The following is a 22,024-nucleotide window of genomic DNA, read 5'->3' as shown; positions in this document are numbered from 1 at the left end:
AGTCATACCTTTACCAGAGAGAATTGCTAAAGCAACTGGGGCAGATTTCTCAGGTACTCAGAGCTGCTGCCACCCTATCTTCCTACAGCAGTCACCACAAGGATGTGCCCATGAAAAACAGCTTTGGAGGAAGCCTAACATGCAGAGTTCCTGCTGCAGGCAGTACTATGGTCATTGCTATTATATGAAGCATTACCATGCATACAGTGCTACCTGTGTATTACATGCATAAAAGCAGAAAATGTGGCAGTCTCTGACTGAACAGATTTTTTGATGTACCCAGGTTTTATTTCTTCACTCCCATTCTGTGAGGAGACATGTCTTTCTTATTTGCTACTCTTGATAGTAAAGGTGAAAAAACCCAACCACAGCTGCACAGACATTAAGTAGTATCACGTGTGCCTGACTGCAAAGAATCAGCATGGATAATCCAGCCCTGCAACTAGTTCTTGTGGTAAGGGCAAGGATTTATTCATTGAAAGGCCAGCTGTAGGAATGAGGAGCCCATCTTGAATCTGGTCTCATGTCCTAACACAGAAAGTATGTGAAGAGGCTAGAAAGACAGGGGCTTTCCTAACTAAATATACTATTACTTGTTGAGATTAGTTGCACTAGTCAGCAAGTCCTTTTCATACCTGTTCTTTTTATGAGCCATCTTCTGTGAACAGTGTTTTGATTTGTTTGGTCTCAAAGGAGGCTATAGGGAAGAGGCGTGCATTAGCTGGAGCAGCTGCTGCTGGTATAGATAGTGCATGCCAAGCAGGGACAAGACCAGCCTCTTGGAGCTTCCATGTTTCTGTGTGGCACCTTTTTTGGAGGACAGGATCAGTTATCCCAGCTCTTTTGCAGGATAAACCTAAGCACTGTGTAAGACAGCTCATCTGTGTCACATGCAGTCTTGACAGGAGGGTACGCTAACAGTGAGCAAGAGAGATTTGGGATGATTAGGACTGCTGATAAAGAAAACATTCACTACACGCCTTGTATCTCCTTACAGAGTACTAATGTACTGCTCTGAAGCAAAACTCCCAATGGACCTGAGTGTTTGGCTTGGCTGACTCTCATAAACTGATTCAATACTAGTTACTTCAAAGAGACAGACAGTCTAAAAGTAACACTGTTGAGCCAAGGCCTTTTGCTGCTTTGTTTTTCTAATTTTATAAATTCACTGGCCAATCTGGTGAGCTATCTTCCAGTTCCTGCATAAAGTGGGTTGCTGCTGCTTGATGCTTTTTTTCCAGAGAAAACTACTAAAGGGAATGAGAGATACTGTGCTGTCTGGGGTGCTCACAGCTACCACTGTCCTAGCTTCTTAGAGAAGAAATCCCTACAAACACCAGTTCATGAAGGACCAGATGCTCTACCAAACCTGCCTGGGGTTTATCTTCTCAACTCAAAGGCAGCAACTTAAAATTCCTATTCATACAAAGCTGCACCATCTGTCAACTTATGTGCTAATACAGGGATGGATATTCCTCCAGGAATTTCTGATCTTTCCAGCTTCCTAGGATGATCTGTTTTACTGATGAACCACATCTACATTTTCTTTCAGGAAGCATTTCATCTATCCCCTTATTAACTAGGGCAGGACTGGTAACCCAAGAACTATGAATTTTCTACCACTGACCCTGTCATCTCAAACTGGGGAAGACATATTGGTGGAACTACTCCCATCCATAAAGTAAAGCATATGTTCATATATTCTGTCAAATCCAGGTCTGCATGTGGAAAGGGAACCTTGGGGATTTCCTCTGTGGAATTATGACTATCAGAGAAACTACAGATCACACATCTATTCCATTTACCAGACACTGTCAACACCTTTCTTCCCTGGGTGTTTATGGATGTTACTTGTAAAGCAGCCTGTAACAACGCCATCTGTCCTGACTCAGATCATTGGTTCAGTTCCCTCATCTGTCACTGCTACTTTACTCTGAATTCTTGCCATTCTTTAATGTCATTTTCACGTAGCAGAGTTCAGACTTCTGTGCACTGTTTCAAACAAGTTCCACATTCAACACAAGGCATATAATCCCATGTGATCCCAGGAAGAGCTATGATCCTTTGAGGAGTGGAAGTCATGTGTCACCCATAGTTATTTCTTAGTCTACATTTACCAATGGATCTGCATATCCTCAGTGTTTCTTTCTCCCTGATGTATTTGCCCTTCTTTATTCCTCCATAAGCTCTTCACAGTCAGCATTTATCATGCATTTGATGCACTGATACTTCTTCTCAAATCTGCAAAATGACTCATCTGTTTTTGTTCCCTTTTTACTACTCCATTTCTCATACATTTATGCCTATAAACAGATCTTTGAGCAGTCTCTTCTAAAGTCACACTGGCTGCTTCATACTACTTGCATTCTTCTTCTCACCACAACCATAGTCTGTCATTGATGAGGATAGAGGCTTCAGCATTTCCAGAAACAACTGAAATTTATATCCAGTCTACCCCCTTGCACCACAGAAACAAGGGTGGTTAATTTCAGAAATCTAATGCTTTTGTATTTCTTCAGTCTAGTATTTTTAGAAATATCTGTACAGCTTAGGATGTTGCCCTGGCATCATTCATTACAGTATTTTATTTCTCCATCTTATATAGAGAAAGCAAAGTAAAGACATTCTGCACTGATGCAAAAGTGTCAGGAAAACTGGTTACAATTGAGTGGTCTTTCGCTCATCATAGAAAAGCACTTCAGGTCCACCCAACAGACATAGGAATCATATTTAGTTAAAAATCTCACAGTCTGGGATGAAGTATGGTGGTATAAATTAGTGGTTTAGGTTGTGTAAATGTATACATGAGCCCATGGTGCAGGCAGCTGCCTCTCTTTCGTGGAGTTTGGTCACAGAATTCTGTTTGTCAAATGGCTCTTAGTTTGTAGAGTTTCTCTGCTGGTTTTGGCAGGTCCTTAACCTAAGTAGTCATGTAACTGTTTCCTCTCCTCAGCTTCAGTATCACCCTTTCTGTTTTGGAGGGGAGGCATCTAGATATGGAGTATTTGCTGACATTTACCTAGTGGAATAGGAAGGGCAGTCTCCAACCACCATCCTGCTTTTGATTGGAATAAGTGTTTTACAAGCCAAAAGGAGGATTGAGAAAGCTTATGTGTTTCAGGACCTGTGGGTGGCAAAAAATAATACCTCATTCAACAAAAACGAATAGACAGCTCTGCTTGATGATGGGTAAGAAGTGGTGAGCAGGAAGAAAACTAGGAATAGTCATGTAAGAGAGTGTGTGAACTGAAGAAAGTGAGAGAACTAAACAAACAGGAAGGACCATGTCTAGGGGGAAAAGAGAGAAATCAAACCTGGAGTGGAGGAAAAGCCAAACACAAATAATGGAGGGTGGGAATGGACAGAATATCTTTAAAGGCAGGAAGAAAAAGATAAACCAAAGACACTGAAAGAGAAGGTATTCATGAAATGGAAAAAGAAATATTGGACCAAAATGTTGCAAAGAAAAAACCAGAAACAGGGCTGAAAGGAAAAGTAAAATGGAAAGGGATTTCTAGATAATCAAAAACTGAATTAAAACCCATAGCTTTTAGGCTAATTAACATCTTTTTTCGATTTTACATTTTATTGAAGTTCCCTGGCAGACATTCCCAGTCCCCATGTTCAAGCACATCAGTATCTCAGCCACAGACTCTCCCTGTGTAGGGTCTCTTTAGAATAATTTGCAGTAAAAGTTAGGTGTAAATGTATTTCCCTACTTCCATGGATTAATCTCAGTCTCACTGCAAAATACATCATCACGTTAACCCAGAAATACTTCTCTTTTTCACCTCAAATACTTTTTTCGGGGAGAATTCTGAACACATTGTGTATTCCTCTGGATCTGCTGTACGGCCAGTAGCCCAGCTGGAACTAATCTGAGCTGCCCAAACAAGCCCAGCAACCATGTGAAGAGAAATCCCTGACATCTCTGTAGTGCACGACCAGACACTGCACTGCATGTGTGCAGTCAGTCTGACGCTCACAAGGAACTGCTGACTCAGGCCCAAGGGTTTTGGAAATACACTAGAAAAGGCAAAAAAATCTTAACCCCTCATAAATCACTCCTGTTTTCTCTTTATTGTGATAACCTGTCTGCCAGGAGTTTCGTGCATTTGCATAGCATACATACCATGTGGGGATTTGACTATATGGTCTTTCATGTCCACAGGTCTGGGAGAAAGAATGAGCCTCTTTTCTAAGCCTTTTCTGCAAAAGGAGATACTAAAAGTACTGTAAGTCAAAGAAGCATGTTTAGGTGACTTCAATGTGAAGAAATACTTGGGATAATTATTCTGGACATGACTGAACAGGTCATCCCTGTTCTTTATACCCATCAGTGGGTTGGAGCAGAGTCATCAGATAGACTTGCTCCTGGATGCCACTTGCCTGATGGAATTTCCATATGTCCAGGAGAAAGAAGGGTAAAGAGCCAGTAAGAAAGTAACTGAGTCTCTTGTAGCACAGTCTGTGCCACACCAGTCTCACTGCAGCTTGGTGCTGAGACTTTCTCATAGAATATGGAAGGGCTTCACACTAGCCATGGGCCAAAGAAGCTGCTTTTGTTCTTCCAGGTCTTAAACTGAAACTACTCAGGAGTCTGTGCTGCCAACATGTTACAAGGCAGTGGCATTAAAAGAAAGAGGAACTACATCCTGGTGCTTTAGAGTGCTGGCCCATCAAGTCAAACAGTGTACCTGATGCAACTGTAGAGCCTCAAACAACAAATCTTCCAGTTAGTACAGAAAAAGAAAATTTGCAACAGAACACTCAAGCATTAGGTTGGTTTAGCAACAATTCCCACAAATGAGTAATTAGCAAGCAAGTAACCGCTTTCTCTGTCATATGCAAGTACAGGTAGTCCACTTTCATCCTTCTAGTTTGGTCTGAGTTCCTCACCAGATCCTGAGTGTATGTGGGAGGGGAAGTCTGGCTTTTCCTGACACTTTGAAGAAAGTAGTGCCAGACTAAGGCTTTTCTATTGTGTGTATGCTTACATTCTGAGATGGCATAGGCATGACTCCACCTAAACAAGTCATACAGTGTGAAAAACACTTGGTACGTGAATGTAACAGAAGAAGCTAGACAGATTATGAGAAACTGAAATTTCCAGTAAATCCTAGCTCATACCTCTAGTTGAATATGGGTCAGGAGACGTCAAAGTCTTCCTTCTGAACATTGTTTGACATCCTGTATGTAGTATACTGGTCTCTTTCCCATTTCCTCATGGTAAATATGTGTTGCAGACAGGCATGAGCAACATGGATCTCAATTGGTTTTTTTTGTTGGTGCCCCTAAAAAGAGGCCAAGAATGAAATGAGGATATAGAACAAACTTCCCTTTTCATGCAAAAAAACTTGTCCTTTCATGTGGAAGCAATTGAAGAGGGACAAAAAGCCTGTTTGATCTGCTGCTTCCCATGTTACATTCATTGTTTAAATGCAGGATGTTCTCCTTCCTGGAGGACAAGGCCAGCAATTTTCTGCACACAAATAGATCCTCTAATTACTATATAGAACATGTGAAATTTCTAACACTGATCAGCCAAAGCTGCAATCCTCCAGTTTTCTGGGGCATCAATTGAGAATTCAGTAGGCATAAAAAAACTGTTAAAGAAGCTGTATAAGAGCTGCAGTGAGAGAGGACCTTTTCTTTCACAGCAAACATACCCAGAGAATTTGCATATTGTTGCAACATTGTGACAGATTTATTTTCAATCTGGCACTTGGGGGGTTTAATGTCATTATAAATGATCAAAAATAATTATATGACTGCACAATGCACCAGTGTGGGAAGTACTATATTAGCTATTACATTTAATTATTTAATACAGAAAATTATTCACGCAGTGTTAAAAGCCCAGTGGGACGGTGAACGAGGGTCTCATTCACAACAGCACATATAAGCAGCAGCATATAAGAGCTTTTCCAGGGAAAAGTGACTTGTTCTCACTCCCAGAAGAAAATCTCAACCCTCTATCACTTCATGCGATGTTGTTTTAAAGGGTCAAAAGTTCTCACAGATATGAATCCTCTCTTCACGTACGAATGGTTCCAGATAACTAACTGTGATAAAGCCCCTGTTAAGAACTGTGTATCATGTTAGGCAATCACTTCTCCACTGGCAAATGGTCATCTGGCTAGGGCCTAAGAGAGTTGATTTCTCTTCTTTTTCCGGCTTTGTAGGACCTTGGAAATGTTAGTTTTCTACATTTGTGCTTCCCCATGTGTAAAATGAGAGTAACCATCCTCTTTTGGAGAGTTTTGATTGATGGATTACATGGAAGTAAGGATTATTTTATTATCTACTGTAATCCATATAAAATCAAACCTTTTATGAAAAAAAGAGAAACTTAGGAAAAAAAAAACAACAAAAAATTGTTCAAAAAAACATTGCTCATACCTACCAGCCTGTTTCTAGAAGACTGTGCCTTTAGTCCAGTGCATTATCCATGCAGCAACCATGTCAGAGCAGTCCGTAGCCTTTTCCATGGTGCATACATGGACAGGGAAGCTGTTCCGAGTTCAGCCTCATGTTCAGAACACTTTTTCAACCATTAAGTGACACTGTCTCGTCTTCCCACAACAGTAAGTGGCTCTTAGCTCTGAAAGATGTGTCACTTTGGTTCTTACAGGTTGAGTTTTAATTCTTTTGAGTAATTCTTCCCTGGGCTGGGATGTCAGCCCAACTTTAGACAATAGACTCTCTTAAACATCAGAGCCCACTCTTTTGCTCTTTCCATAGGACTGTTTCATGTTGCTGGTTTGGCTTATTGCCTTCAAGAGCTATTTGTTGGCTCTCATCAAGACTTGCTTTCTCTAGACCTTGCAAAGTCTTTGAGCATTTACAACTTCTTCCTGATGGCATTTGGCAGCAAAATTCTCATGGAATACATTTTGTGATAAATTATCTATCCAGACATAGCAAGCCATCATATTCCCTTCTCAGTTTTTCCAATGAGACTGGTGCTGATTTTGTTTCTCTTTGCTGAGAACAAGCCTGGTTTCTGACTGCAGGGTAGCAACTGTTAAATGATTGCAATATAATTACTGTTCATGAGGAAAAGAGACCAACTCCTCACAGGGTATCACTGTGCCACAACATACCTGTAGGAAAGTCAAGAATGTTTATCTTATTTTTCTAGGTGAAGAATTTAGACAGCAGAATTTATCAGAGAGCTTTCTGTTACTTTGCCTCTGTTCTCATGCATTTGTATCAAGGAGGCCTAAGGCATTAATGTTTTGAGGCATTACTCACCCTCCCTTCAAATGTAGCTAAGAGCAATCCAGGCCAAACATTAAATCAGGGTCAGCTAGTTGAATCATCCAGTTTCAACATGTTTTACTGTTATAATTTCCTCAGGCATTCTTAGCAGGTTGCCTTGAAATACAACCTTTGCCACCTCTAAGAGATGCCTCCATAATAAACACTTCCCAGTTGCCTTTGCTAGGCTTCTTTCCCAGTCTTTGGAGAACCTATGACCATAACATTGCACTCCAAGCCTTCTTCATAGCTGAGTGCTTGTGTACTAGTAGCTACTTTATAGTCAGTTAAATACAGAGAGGTGTAAGGTAACTGTACCACCATGTAGGTGGATGTGGAGAGGCTCATGGAACAGTCTAGAAAATACAGTTCTGGTGGAATGAACTGGGTTGCAAGATCTGGAAATGGGAATTCTCAGTTCACAGAGCTGATATGATAAAGATTTTTCTAGATGTGTCCCCCTGACATTGTCATTTATCAGGAGGTGCAGAAAGCATGGAAAAAAAAAGTCTGTTGCTACACAAGAGATTATATAGTTCCAGCATGGAACTACATAAACATGGTAAATGTTTAAGTTTGTCAAATGGTGACTTGGGTACCTTGATTCAGACAGTGGGTTTTTTTATTCTTTTTTTTTCCTGTGATGGAGATATTTATCCACTAGAAGCAAAGGTGAGACCCATAGTTTGCTTTAGAACCTACGGGCTTTCAAGCAATAATCGGAGAGTGAGCACTTTTAACCAGTAACAAGGTACTTCAGTTTTATACCAGTGACCTAGAAATAAATATTTGGAGTCTTTTTCCAGATCACAGAGCTATTCAGATCCTCCAGGTCCTTTGTTTCTGTGAAGCAGAGTGCCCAGTATGCCCAGACAGGCTCTCAGATATCAAGGGACACCCGTCTACTTTCACCAACGTCCTCTCTGTGAGAGAGAGAATGAAACAGAGTGAGGGCAGATTAAAAAAAAAAAAAAAAAGTTATTGAGCACCTATCTTGGTCTACAACTTGGTCTTGTTTTCTTATGGAATAAGCAGAGAGAGGCAGGAGACATCTTCAAGGATGACCAGACCTTTGGAATAGTCTGGGGAGCTGAAAAAGCTCCTCTCCTCCCTCCCTATCTGTGGAAAAATTTGACAGAGTAGAGGGGGACCTTCCTTGTGCAATTCCCTGCAGCAGTGACTCACTACAGTGACTGGTAGGTGAGCAATAGGTAGGTTCATGTCTCAGAATTAATCCATCAATGGATGAGAGCTGATAGATAGTATGCAAAGAGGTGCTGCTTTCCTGCAGCCTGTTAGGAGCTCCAAGCAGCTGCATCCTCCACTTTATTCCTTCTCTATTAGGTTCTGCTAATTTCCTTGATTGCTATTATGGCTAAATGGTATCTTAGCATTAGAGAGTTTGCATCTGACACAAGCCTCCATTTGGTATGAGGAGCTACTGTAGCTTTGTAAGATTGTTCAGGATACATTCAAATCTGCTATAAGGAGGTATGCCAAGAGTCACAGTACTGTGTAAATGTCATTTGATTAGATACTGTTTTTCAATGAAACTCCCTTTGGCAAAAACACTTTCAGGGAAAGCCTCCTTTAATGAAGTCTGAGAACTGACTCTCAAAGCTCCAAATAGCCTGCAGCATTTTCAGAGGTGAATTCACATACTAAACAACCATCAACCAAACTAGCAGTTCCTCTCATTTTGCAGATCCCTAGCAAAGTCTGCTTTGGTGCCCCTTACAATCAGCACGAAATTTTTGCTAAGAAATCACACTGAATATCAGGTTATCAGCCCCTTTCTCTCCTTCCTATATACTCTTTCCAGATGATTAAGACTGATTCTTCTTGTTATTGTTTTAACATGGAGGTTTATTTCCCATAAGTGGTAGCAAGATTCTCTTGTAGTTTGCTTTCCTCTTATGCTGTGTAGTTATCTATATGTCTTAGCTTCTCCTCAGTGCTTCTTTTCTGTATTCATACATACATAAATACACCCATGCTCATATACATGGCATTCCCTTTTTCTTATGATATTGCAGAGTCTTCTTCCATTGGGACCATTCAGATTCCACCCAGTGAATATTCTTGACCTTTGCTGTGCTCTTCATCTTTAGAGATTTTTCTCTCAGAGGGGTTTGTTAAGTTTTGCCATCCACCTCATAAAAGATGGAAATGAAAACCTGGGACTAAGCAGATAAATAACTGCACATCAATTAACACACAAGTGACCGTGCAGCTCCCACAGGGCTGGATGCTCAAGACCCAGCTGGTACCATGACTCAGCTGCGCCCTTCCCCTGAGGATTTCTCTGGTTCAGTGTAGATGCATAGCTCTCCAGCCACCACACTTTCTTATTAAGGTGACTCTGAGCTCAGACCTTCAGACAGACTCCAGTGGGCAATTTTCCTTGCTGCTAATAAGGCTTCTTAGATGATACTGCATTTAGGAACTCATGTTCACAAAAAGTAAAAGAAATGATCTCCAGAGGTTTCAGTGGCTCCAAGAGGACCAAAACGAACCCTAGCTTCTTTGATAGCTAATCTCAGCAACTAGGAAACCTAAAAATGATTGGCATACTCGTTCTGAAATGCTACAATGTCTGCTCCCCTTGCATAAATGAGATTCCATTCCAGTCAGCTACTGCATATTTATGCTCAGTCTTTTGTTAACTTATTGATCATGTGATGATACACTATCTTTTGCTACCTGTGGGGAAATTAAAAGAAAAAAAAAAGGGCAAAAAAATATGCTCTAATGGTGGGACTATTTCTTGCTTCCTATTCAGTCCAATCCTCCTGGTCTTCTTCTGTCCTCCTTTCTCCCTAAAAGCTTCACAAGTCTCCAAAGACATCCCACAAGAGCGGGTGACTACCATTCCCTAGTTGGCCCCTGAGGATGCCATTATGTGGCATGCAATTCTAGAGCTAAGTCAGGGTTAAGCGCCTCCCTTTAAGGGTAAGATATGGTATTACACTCTAAATTCCTGTACTGCAAAAACAAACAGTGCCATCAATTCATTTCCAGTCAGACCTCCACCCCCCTGGGAAAAGTATACAGAACTTTCTGGTGGGAAAAATAGTTTGAAAATACAACCTCTTTATTAGAATGAAAGCTCTTCCTTCATTCAGCTTGTCTTTCGTTAGCCACCCTGGCACACTCCAGAGAGGAATGTGGCTTGAAGAGATACTCTGAGGTCACAAGACACATGTCTCAAAGGGTTCACTCTCGATATGTACTCATAACTCCCAACAAGATTATGAAGTCTGACCCAAAGCTATGTAACTACATGGCCATTCATAGGTAAATGTCTCTAAGGAGGGTGGCTTTTTAAGGAAGGATTCCATTACCCTGCACACAAATGAAGTGTCTATGTTCTCTGTTTTCTTTGAGCTTTCTTACTGTGAATAATATCTTCCTATTTTTCACCTTTCTGTTTGAAACACAGAGGCAACAGATGAGGAGGAAAGGAAGGTTTTAAAATTCATGTGTTTCCTTAATTCCACACTGGCATATTGGATGTGGGGTTGAGTAAAACTGCATTGATACCCATGGTTCTTCTGTATCACTCACCTAAGGGTGCAGGAGGAAGAGAAGAGCTCCCTGAGTCCACCTCACAGACACACAATAACAGGCCACAGTAATGCTCTTTCTGTGAACCCACAGAAGCCCAGCCCATGAATTTCAAGCAAGGAGCTGGCTGATGAGAATCACCAAAGCCTCCTGGGAGAAACTGCTTGCAGTGTAATTCTGGAGCATCACCACCAAAGTTAGCAGAATGACTCCAGATATGATGTCACAAGGGTCCAAAGCAGCTGTCTTTGATGGCAATAAAAAATGGATCTTTTCTTTCCAGGCCTGAATCTCTCCTGTGATGTGCCAACTGTGTCAGTGCAGTGCCACTGCTTCCAGTGAAGTTTCATTACTGCAAATGGGAGCAAAATTTAATGCACTGGCTTCAGTGGTCATCTGAGGACAGGATTTGATGCTACTTGTCACCTGAGTTTTGCACCAATAGCAAATGCTGTTTTACCAGCAGCAGTGGCTGTTGGGCTGTATGTAAGAAGTTGCTCATAAAAAGAAATTGTGAATTTGGTTACACCAAACACATTCTCTGCAGTATGATGCCAATCATAGCAAAAAAAATAACCACCACATATTTAAAAATAGATCATCATCATTTTCATGGGTAAAACCTGGACAACATGGTTTGGATCTTCATCCTTGCAGCTGCCCATAAGCAGACTGGGGTTTTTTTGAGTTGTTTGGGTTCCTCCTGAAATCCTTAATAATTCCTAAACTGTGCAATTTGAGAAGGAAATGGATGGTAGCCATGCTATTGAATGCACATATTCATTTGGCATGTGAGCAGTGCCATTGCCTTCAGCAGGGCTCTGCACATGAACAGGGGCAGGAGGATTGGGTCTGTTGTCTTCTAGTCTGTTCTCTTTGATCCTGCAAGCATACTGTCTGTCACGGTTGCATCAGGCTGCAAATGCCCTTTTTGCAACTCTGTATGATCTGTATCTGTCCTTTATTTATTCAAAATGCATTTTGCTCTACAATTTAATCTGCTGTTCTCTCCCTCCCCTACCTCTTGATAACGTTTAATTACAGTTTTATTCCAGGTCCATCTGGTTGCTAACGGTGCTGGACATCACTGCTGAATTCATTCTAATATTTGTTGTGTATTTCCTAGGCTGGACGCTGAATAATGCTATTCTCTGAGTTTGCTTTTGCTCCTGTTTCCTTCCTACTTGTAGTTAATTGCGTAGTAAAGTGTGGCCGTGAGGTGATTACTCCTTCCAGGGCAGATCTGCTAAGAGTTGCCTAATTCAGTCTGCAGGATAAAGCGTTTTTTTTTCTGGGTTTAGGGAGAAAATTTCAGAGTCCACTTTACCAGCTCTCTTTGCTGGTGAGGAATGAGCTGGGCAGTGGCTTTCCCGGCTTCTTTTTTTTTTTTTTTTTCCCTTTTCCCCAAGCATAATGCAGTTTATAACTGTGAGTGTCAAAGCATCCTAGAGGCAGTGTTTCAGTGTTTAGAAAGACACTTTTTGCCACTGCCTGCTCAATGTGATGGCTGAACCCACAGTAATTTCAGGTTCCCAGGCCTGGGTTATTCAGTGCCAGTGCTGGAATTATTAATTTTTTTTCCTCCTTTTTTGCTTTCTGCAACACTGCCTGGGAACACAGACTCACACACTTTACCCATGACCTGACTCTCTGGCTAAGAATAGTAGTTGCAGTGCAACTTGGGTTCAGTCTCACTGGAGACATGCTGCAGCTGGGAAACGGGGAGGTCAGATTAGCCTAAGCTCACAAAACCAAACACATAAAAGGAGCATGGAGGATTTTGTCTGTTCACCTCCTTTTAAGACTGCAGAACAAGGGGAAGAGGTTGGCACAGGTGTTCGGGAGACACAATAAATTTTCTTTGCTCATGACATTGACTTCTACAGAAAGTTCAGATGCAGAAGCTCTTTAACTGGGCTAAACAGATCCTGTTCCAAAAGGGTCCTTACAGCCTGTCCCACCAAAAGCCATGCAGGATGGGGACAGTAAGCAGTGCTGATTAACATCTCATGATGTTAATCTCATGTCTGCTTAGGACAGTGAGACATTTGAGGTAGCCCCCAAAGTGATTCTGCACAGCAAAGTTAAGGTATGAGTTTAGCACACACCAGCTGATCTGTCATAGCTTGTCCTAGACAGCAAACGTGACAGTGATAATGTGGCACTGTCTTTAGCATGAGCGAGCAACAGGTCTCACTCTGAGCACATGCTGAGGCTGACTTTGCTCCAATTCTTAGCCTTTCTTGGTGGGATGCACCAGCACGTGCTGCTACGTCCACACCTTCGTTTTGTGGTGCAGACATTCTTTCAGAGTAACAGAAATACCAATCCTGCTCTGCAGTTTTCACATAGGAGCTAAAGCATTAGTAATAGAAACTGTTAGGCTACTGACTGCTGCAATACTCATTGTGGCTGGGTAAAGATAAAGGTGACAACTAGTGAGGTGTAAACAGCACATGCCGAGCTCGACTGTGCCCTCTGCTCCATCGTGACGCAGCAGCCAGCTGTTCCCAGCACCAGCACAGAGCTTTAACCTGCAGCGTGGACTGGTGGATTGATACTCACTGGCAAAGCAAGAGCTCTTCTTGGAGAGAACTGTGTGACACCACTCCTGTACTCTTCCCCCAGGCAAACCTAAGCCAAATGCTGGAGGGTGCTGTGTTGCTAGGAATCGGAGAAGTTTGGAGGAGCTGGTCCTGCAAGCCCTACTCCTGTGAGCAACCATGCTCAAAGCCATCTGTATGTCTTCCCTTTGCCCCCCATCCCAAAATCAGAGGAGAGGGGTGGCTGCCCTGGGATCACATTAGCTGGACAGGGGCTGCTCACACAAGCCAGGGATCCCAGGACTGGACTATACAGCTTGAGACACAAGTAGGCTTAAGAGGAGAACCCCTTCAGGTGTCAGGGCAGTAATTCTAATGGTAATTTTGAACTGTTTTTGTCTGTCTAACATTCCTTTTTAATCCCCATCCTGCCTGCCCCTTCCTTATGTAGGGTTACTTTAGTGATCCTTGGAATGTTTTTGACTTCCTCATCGTAATTGGCAGCATTATAGACGTCATTCTCAGTGAAACTAATGTGAGTATTACTCTACCCTCCCCAGGATACCACCACCTCCTCCTCCTCTGCTGTTCCTTCTCTCTTTCTCTCTTTCTTTCTCTCTTTTTTTTTTTCTGTTTTTTTTTTCCCTCTAGTCATGCTTTTATTGAACTTGCCGTCGTCCTTCTCCTTCTCCCAGGGAAAAAACAAAAAAGGAGGGGGGGGAAAATACCTCCTTCTTTTTCACTTGTCATAGCTCGCCCCAAGGCTGTGACTGGTGAAAGCGCACAGAGTTTGGGGTGTGTGTGCTTTTTTTCCCTCCAAAAGGTAGACATGCTTGAGTGTAACTTCCTGACTAACCAGGCTTTTGTTGATACCCTCCATCATGTGAAACGTTACAGAGGTTTGAGCAACCAATACTGTAGAGTGGTAAGAGACTATTTAATATGCCCACGTAACCTCTTTCTTTTCTTATTTTTTTTTCCTCTTCTCTCCCTCTTTCATGCTTTTGTTTTATTTTGGTTTTTTATTTTATTTTTTTTTTACTTTTTACTTTGTTTCCCTCTTTTCTCCCTTTCCCTCTCTCTCACCCTCCTCTCTCTCTCATTCTTTCTCTCTCTGCCTTTCTCTCTCTCTTTTTCCTTGGCTTCTCTGCCACATGCAGCACTATTTCTGTGATGCATGGAATACATTTGACGCCTTGATTGTTGTGGGTAGCATTGTTGATATAGCAATCACCGAGGTGAACGTAAGTAGCTGGCGTCTGTCCATGATCGTGCCTGCTCTAACATTCATTTGTCTTTCCCGGGTTCTTTTAATTTTTTTTTTTTTTCCCCTCTCCCTTCCTCTTTTATTTTAAGTCTGTTTTCAGAGCTTTTTGTTTAGTTTTGAAACTCTCTCTTTTTTGTTGTTTTTGTTCTCTTTTCTTATTCTGTTTTAATTTTTGGAATGACATTAAAAGACTTTTTTACTTTTGCATCATTTTCTCCCCTTCATAATCTGCCTGGCATGAATTAAACTGTATAGCAGGAAAAGTGATGGGAAACGTGGAGCGTAAGTGAAAAAGCTATTTGTGCCATGGGAAGCTGCTAGAATAGTCCCAGGCCAGCACTTTGGTCTACCCAGTGTTATGCTTTGCTTCCCATGGCAGTTCAATACTCTCCACCCCACTGAGAGCTAAAGGTCAGTTCTTTCGAGGTGGAACTGCGGGAACCAAACCAGGAATTCTCCTTGTACCTCCTCACCCAGGCTTCCTCCAAAAGAAATAAAACCCACATCATCTCTGTTTAGAGGAACCTGCTCCTGGTGTTCAGTTACTAATCTGAAAAAAGGTAGGTGAAATAAAAACAAAACAGAAAGCCCAAAGAAAAACAAAGTGCCACAGCTTCAACCCTTTTTTTTTGGGTTTCCCACCCAGTTCACTCCATCTCACAAATTCTACCAGCACAATTCACATTGATTGGCCCCACTGGTGCCCATCTCAGCAGACATGGGAAGGACTGAAAGAGCCATGGAGACTGAAATGAGCAGCTGGTGTTCAAGGAATAAAGCACATCAGGCAAACTTTTTCCTCTGTCTTTTTTGGGAGGTGGATGGATGTAGAATTACAGGATAGACAAAGGGTAGGCAGTAAACACAGATTCCCATATGAAAAACTGCAAAGAATCTAGTGGGTTTATGAGCATAGACAAAAATTGCACTCCAAAATCCAGCTTAGCAAGGCCAGGGAAATAGAAAGATTGGAATTGTTCTGTACCGTAAAGGCAAATCATCGCAAGCAGGAAAGTGATAGCATATTTTTCACTCAGTGCTGTGTTTTGGGAAGAATGGAAAAATGTAGGTGACCTTTTGAAAAACTAAAAATGCCTTACTTGGAACCTTCCAAACAAAATGTTTTCATATTGTGGTTCTAATATAATTTCTGTTCAACTTCATTTTTAAAAAATTCTGGAAGAGGGGTATTCATCCAAGTTGTAATATTTTGATTAAGAATAAATTAAATATTTTATTTGACAATAGTCTATTTTCCTTATCTTTTGACAGAATGGAATATAGTTTTAAACTGAAAACAAACTTTTGGTTTACATCTCTTAAACGTCCTACCTTCTGGACACAAAAAATTGTTTATAACATTTCCACCAGAATGTTGCAAACAATTTTATTTACCCTTTTATTAGAGGGACATTAAGATTGGTCTGACTTTGTAGAGGGAAGTTACAATGATCAGCAGGTTGAAGCTGTTAGTTTTAGAGAATGAAATTAAGGCCTTTTTTATGCCACACCTGTCACCAGAGAACTGAATGGGGAACCTAACAATAGCCTTCAGATTGTGGAAAAGTTCAGTTCTCATCCACAGATGCAGAACTGTAAATGATAATTGGGGAAATAAATACCATTAAATGCAGACTAATTATACTAGAAATCAACAAAACTTTCCTGACTTATGTATTTAAATCCATACAAAAGTCTTCCAAGCAGAAGAGGGGAAATCCTTGTGTTTTGATAAATAAACAGAGGTCTAGCATAGTCAGAAAGCCTGTACTGGAGGGAAGATCTATTGGGTCCTTTTGAAGAAATTCACAGTAATTATATCATAGGTTAAGACACATTGATGTTCTTTTCACTTTAGTCATCTGAGACAAAGACAGATAGTCACCCGGGTCTCCTCGTGCTGTTAGCGGAGGGAAATGCACAGCTCCCCAGGCCAACGGGTGCCTCCACCTATGACAGGGGAAATGAATTGCTCTCTGGAGGTGCCCATCCAGTGACTGGTGAGTGTCTAGGTTTCTTAAGTTTGTCTAGACACCCAGCTCTCAGATACTAAATTTAAGCAGGATAAATCACATTCATTCTCAGCATGTTGTTGAGAAGGTCACGCTGCTGCTAATTGTGCGATGTTCTAATATTCAGTCTCCAGGGCGATCCATACTGGTGTGCTTAATTACCACTGAGAAGGCTCCCTCTTTTTTCCATTCCCTGTCTAAATTCAAGTTCCTGTCAGCCAAGGCCCAGAATCCAGATTTTGATTGTAAAAGTCTATGAAAAATGAGGGTGTGCCTCTGTCCAAACAACAGTCACCTGTCTTAATTGAAGAGGCAGCAGGAGCCACCCTGACACTTTCAGTAAGGGTTATGAGGAGCATTGAGTGATGGTCCCTTTGTTTCCTCTAAAGAATCCTTTCCTTCTATACAGTTTTTACAGATTTCTGCACATGACTTTTTGTTACCTGGCATGTTTAAATCTTCTCTTTTTACGTAGGCAAATCCTTTGCTACTAGTTTCTAATGTTTGTTACTAAAAACTTGCACAATCTTTTGATGCACTGATAAATAAGCAGCAGCTATGGATGGAGTTTGTTCTGAAATGTTCTGAAATCCCTTTGCACTTATAACCCTTATTGAATAAGAGAATGTTTTGTATGTTGGTTTGTCCTGTCAGATTACGTTCCCACTAGCAGCACTTGATATGTTACATCTGTAGCAAATGGGCTTTGCAAGTAGCAGCCCATCTTGGATGGACAGTTGTCACCTTCCTAAGCAGTGTGAGGCAGTTTGTCAGATACATTTTCCCCCTTCTCCTCAGGAGCTTGTTGCTTTCTTGCTGTTTGTGGGTTTGAGCAAACCGTGCGTTGTGTTCCTGTACACTGTCTTGTCTTGTTCCAAGAGACCTGGAGTCTTGAAAAAGAAAGAAAGAAAGAAAGAAAGAAAGAAAGAAAAAGAAAGAAAGAAAGAAAAAAAAAAAAAAGAAAAGAAAACCAAAATGCTAATAAACTCAACCAATTGGAGACGTTTAGCCTGGTCAGGTGCAGGTAAGATGTTTCTGCCCAACTCCTTAGAAGCTAAAGAACGTTTGTGGTAGGGCTGTGGAAGGTGTTGCTCTTGGAGGTACGGGACAGTTTTCATTGTGGTCAGCTAGGGAGGATGGTGACACCTGGCACAGGTTAGTTTGACACGTGGCCGTAGACATGTAAGCCTGAAATCCCTGTGGGGTTCACCTGACACTTGTATTCCGGGGAGGCATACCCAGCAGGTGCTGAGCTGTGATAGCGGTAGCTGTGGTGGGAACCCTGACTGACAGGTTCCACAGCCTGCCTGTAGGTACACGCTTCCATCTCTGTGCAGTTGCCCATGCTCTCTTTTTTCCTTTTGACTATTATTTTTGTTTCCTGAAAAGGAATTTCCCAGACCAAAACCTTCGTTAAGATATATGTGAGTGTGCATGGGTGGGTCTGTGTGTGTGCACTCCACTGGTTGTAGTACATATTCCTGAATGTGTTTAAATGCCTGTGTATGGGCTACAAATCCATGGAAGAGTGTACAGACATGAATCCATTGGGGAGGGGAAGAGAGTGTGTATGCAAGCATTTGTATTTTGTATGTATTTTTATCATGAATGGTTGTTGATGGAGACACAGTTTGTTGTGTATGTAACTCAGCCTATGAACATGTTTTCTGAGCCCATGAGCTATCCTACTGTGCAAGTTTGATCTGCTTATGGGTGGGTGTTTATGTCTGAGAGTCTCTTGTATGCAGGCATGTCCATCTGCATGCCTGTGGGTGAGTGTACATTTGCATGTCAAGCTCAGCATATTTTTGTTAGCATGGCTATGCACTCAAAAATAGTGAGAAGGCATGTGCTCATGACATAGGCCCACGGGTTGACTTCAGCATTTCTGAGTCCTTTAGGAAGCCTCCACTTAAAACACCTCCATGGTGTGGAGATATGTCAAGTGATAAGTCCAATGGCATCACATTAGGCCCGCTGACTCACTGCAACTTGGGAATGTCTCCCCAGTCCACACAACCAGCTCCAAAGACACACAGAGATGCATCTTGCACAACTGAGTAAGTGCAAAGGGCACAGGGCAGGTTAACATCTGGTGGGTTTGAAAACTTCCGAGTGGCACAGTTTCTGCCAAATTCACTTTTAAATTCCCTTACTTTCAAGCTGCATTTTCAGAGCATTGCTACTCAACAAGTATTATGCAGCTAGCTTCCCAATCACAAAATTAAGATTTTTTTTTTCAGGATTTTATGGAAATATTCAATTATTCTATTTTTGGCCACTCTTAAGCCACTTCTTAAATAACTAAAGAGGGAGGGGAGGACTTTTTAGTTCACTATCATAAAAAATAATTTCTGAGTCAGAGACCACATCTACCTTGTGTCAACTCCATTTAAGTGCTAAGACCAAGAATGACTTTTGGAGAATAAGATGGAACATGACATAATACCTGGGGCCTGGGAGGTAGAGCCTATAGGTTGTATTTCTTGGACTTTGACTAGACCCCTATACCTCAGTGTCCACATCAGTAAATTGGAGATGGTTATTATTCCCTACATTAAGAAAGCGTTGTCATTAGTGTTTACAAAACACTTTAAATTCCTTAGAAGAAAACATTAAGGTGGTAAAAATTATAAAGCCAGCAAATTTGGAATATATCATGCCAAAAGCAGCTCCAGGCACAAGCTTGCATTTCCTTCCTTTCCACATCAGCAGACACAGCCTGGAGTTGAGTGCTCTGAAGCTGACTGACAACTTGCAGTCCCCCACTCCAGGCAAAGAAAGTTGTTCATTGCTATTTGTTATGCTATATCAAAGAGGGAAATGAAGTTCAATTTGTGCTCTGTGCTATGATGCCCAAATTGATAAAAGGAAAACAGTCAGACCCTGAATCACTGAGAAAGCTGCTAATGTAACCTCCTTCCTCTCAGTCAGAGAGAGGAGCCAACACCACTCTGGTCCATAGGGTCTTTTTTCCTTCCCCCTTTCCCCTGCTTCTGTCAGACCAAAGATTCACTGTGGCTGAGTCTTTGTTTGACACCAAAGCAATGCTCATAACTCATAGTCCTCTGAGCTGGATGAGTCCCTGTGGCCAGCCACAAGTTGGCCCATCCAGCTGGAGTGGGCAGTTTGGAGCGTGCAGATGTGTGAGAGTTAGAGAGGCACGTTCAGGTGGGAGCATGTGTGTCTCCAGAGCACCAGCATAGGTACCAGTGACAGCGGGGATGTCGCGTTTGATTCTAGCTGTCTTGGAAGGATGTCAGAGGGGGAGTGTTTGCACCTACCTGTGAACCTGTCACTGTGGGCTTCTGCCAGTGGCTCTGAGTATGTCTGCATGTGTGGGTACCTCTGTGATCATTAACTGTGTCCAGGAGTGCATGAGGATGACTGAGCAACACCATCTGGACTGGTATCCATCCCACCCGTTCCACTGTTTGGATGTGTCTGTGAACACTGCAGGAGGTAGAGATGAGGAGGAGGTAGCTGTGACAAGTACTCCATGCAATATAGCAGAGATGACAAATCAGGGGGTGTGCATGGATACAAGATGAGAACTACCAGGGATAGGGAACTGGTGATTTGAGGGCTTTTCTGAAATAACGGAATATTTCCCTGGGTAAGTTGACCTCTTGTTGTAGAAGTACATACCTTCCTAAGAGTGAGCACTGTGGCTGGTTTGAGGGTTGATGGAAATTATGGCGTTTCTTAATGGTAGATGTGACAGAAGGAGAAAAAAGGAAAGTACAGTGTTCTGTGTGATCTGATCCATGGTAGTATCTGGAAGACCCAGGACCTGGGTGCTTCAGGAAGTAGCACTGCTATAAAGACTGTTAGAGAACCCCAAAACCTATCTTTCTGTATTACTTCCCCTAGAGGATGTTGGCCAGGTCTGCTGTGCCCAGTCCTGCTGGGTAGTGGTTTGGCATTTGTCTATCAGGTATTCAGGAGAGCCATGTACTTTATATTTTGCACTTCTGAAAAGGTTTCCACATTCTGGTAGGATGTCAGCAAAGGGTTGCAGCTTGGTTGATTCCTGACTACTGATGCAGTAAGGCCAGAGAAATATCAAAGCATTCAGCTCCCAAGAATCCTTGGAGACCTGTGCAGGGATTTCTCCTTTAGTCTTTTTAATTTCTGAAGTAAAGCAGTTGAGGCTTAAACCAGGCGCATGGGGGCTTTCCCTGCAGTCATCTTGCTTTTGGTGTCAAGAGGCTTCATATGATTTGTCATGGGCTCCTGCTCCCATTCTTTAGAATATCTGACCGCCTATACTCAAGTCTCCCTCTCACCTTCTCCTGCACTTCTCCCATTTAACCCACCCCTGCCTTTCTCCCTTTTCTCCCTTGTTTTCCCTCGTCTCCAGCCACACTAAACCTCACAAGTTCATTTTCACCCTCAATCAATGTGTCTGAAGGCAGAGAACCAGTAGCTTGAATCCTGCAGTCCTTATTTAGGCAGAACTGCCCGAGGGCGTTTTGCCTGCAAGGCCTGGAGCAGTCAGGCCCTGTGACACAGTCCTATACACACACACCCCCCACAATGGGAGCAAGGATCTGTGGAAGGACGACATACATCTAGCCTGCACCTCAGTTGGGACTGGCACTCATCTCTGTCGCTGCGTCTGTCTGTCTGTCTTTCTGTCTCTGCCTGTCTGGTTCTCTCGCTTCCATGCCCTTTGCTGCTCAGATTTTGGCCGTCGGCTGCCACTGATCTTTGCACAAACATTTGCAGTTCCTAGAACTTGCAAGTTTGTTTACCCAAACCTTCCAGAAGAGGCAGAAAACATCTCCCTCCCTCTCTTCTCTCTCTCTTTCTCAAACGCCTTCTGGGTAGCAGAGGCCTTCAAATTATGTAGCAAAGGGCTGGAGAAGCACAGTGGCTTCTTTTGACATCTTGTGTTGTCATACCCTTACTGCTGCCATCCTAGAAGTTGTACGTCGTCCTGAGCTATCCCTGTGTGCGTGTATATGTATGTGTATGTGACTCGTTTTCTTTTGGGAAAAACTCCTGGTAAAATTGATGGGGGGTGGGATGGATTTAGTTTGCTTTTCTGTTTGTTTTTTTGTTTGTTTGTTTTAATATCTGGTGGTGGTTTTATCACTAGAATAATCCAGGTAACACACCACAGTGGCCCCAGCTTCTGTATGTAGGCAGCCACGTTGAAGCATGGTTGTGAGCTGTAGCAGTGGCAAATGCGAGTGCTTTATCTTGCCCTTGGTGAACATCATAAGATGCCACCCTGAACTCTTCCCCAAATTAGGCTTAGATTGATCTGAATTTGATCACTTCCTATGTTTAATCAACAATTCCAGCACATGTTTCTCACCCTGTGTTGGTGAGAAAGAAGTATGGTAAGATTATCTGACCACAAC

At 42.2% G+C, this 22,024-nt stretch overlaps 1 protein-coding gene across 1 annotated transcript in view; it reads left to right on the top strand.

Annotated features, from left to right (window-relative positions):
- The window catches only part of CACNA1C (calcium channel, voltage-dependent, L type, alpha 1C subunit), a gene marked incomplete at its 5' end in the record, with an annotated part of 107,495 nt that overhangs the window by 41,573 nt on the left and 43,898 nt on the right, over positions 1-22,024 (top strand). Inside the window, 2 exons of the mRNA XM_008936103.1 lie at positions 13,825-13,908; positions 14,534-14,617. Coding sequence (XP_008934351.1) covers positions 13,825-13,908; positions 14,534-14,617 — 168 coding nt within the window. The remainder of the gene's footprint in view (positions 1-13,824; positions 13,909-14,533; positions 14,618-22,024) is intronic.

This window comes from Merops nubicus, unplaced genomic scaffold (genome assembly GCF_000691845.1).
Source record: "Merops nubicus isolate BGI_N331 unplaced genomic scaffold, ASM69184v1 scaffold9232, whole genome shotgun sequence".
NCBI lineage: Eukaryota > Metazoa > Chordata > Aves > Coraciiformes > Meropidae > Merops > Merops nubicus.
The sequence above is the reverse complement of the archived record's forward strand: the minus strand, read 5'-3'. Positions and strand labels throughout refer to the sequence as shown.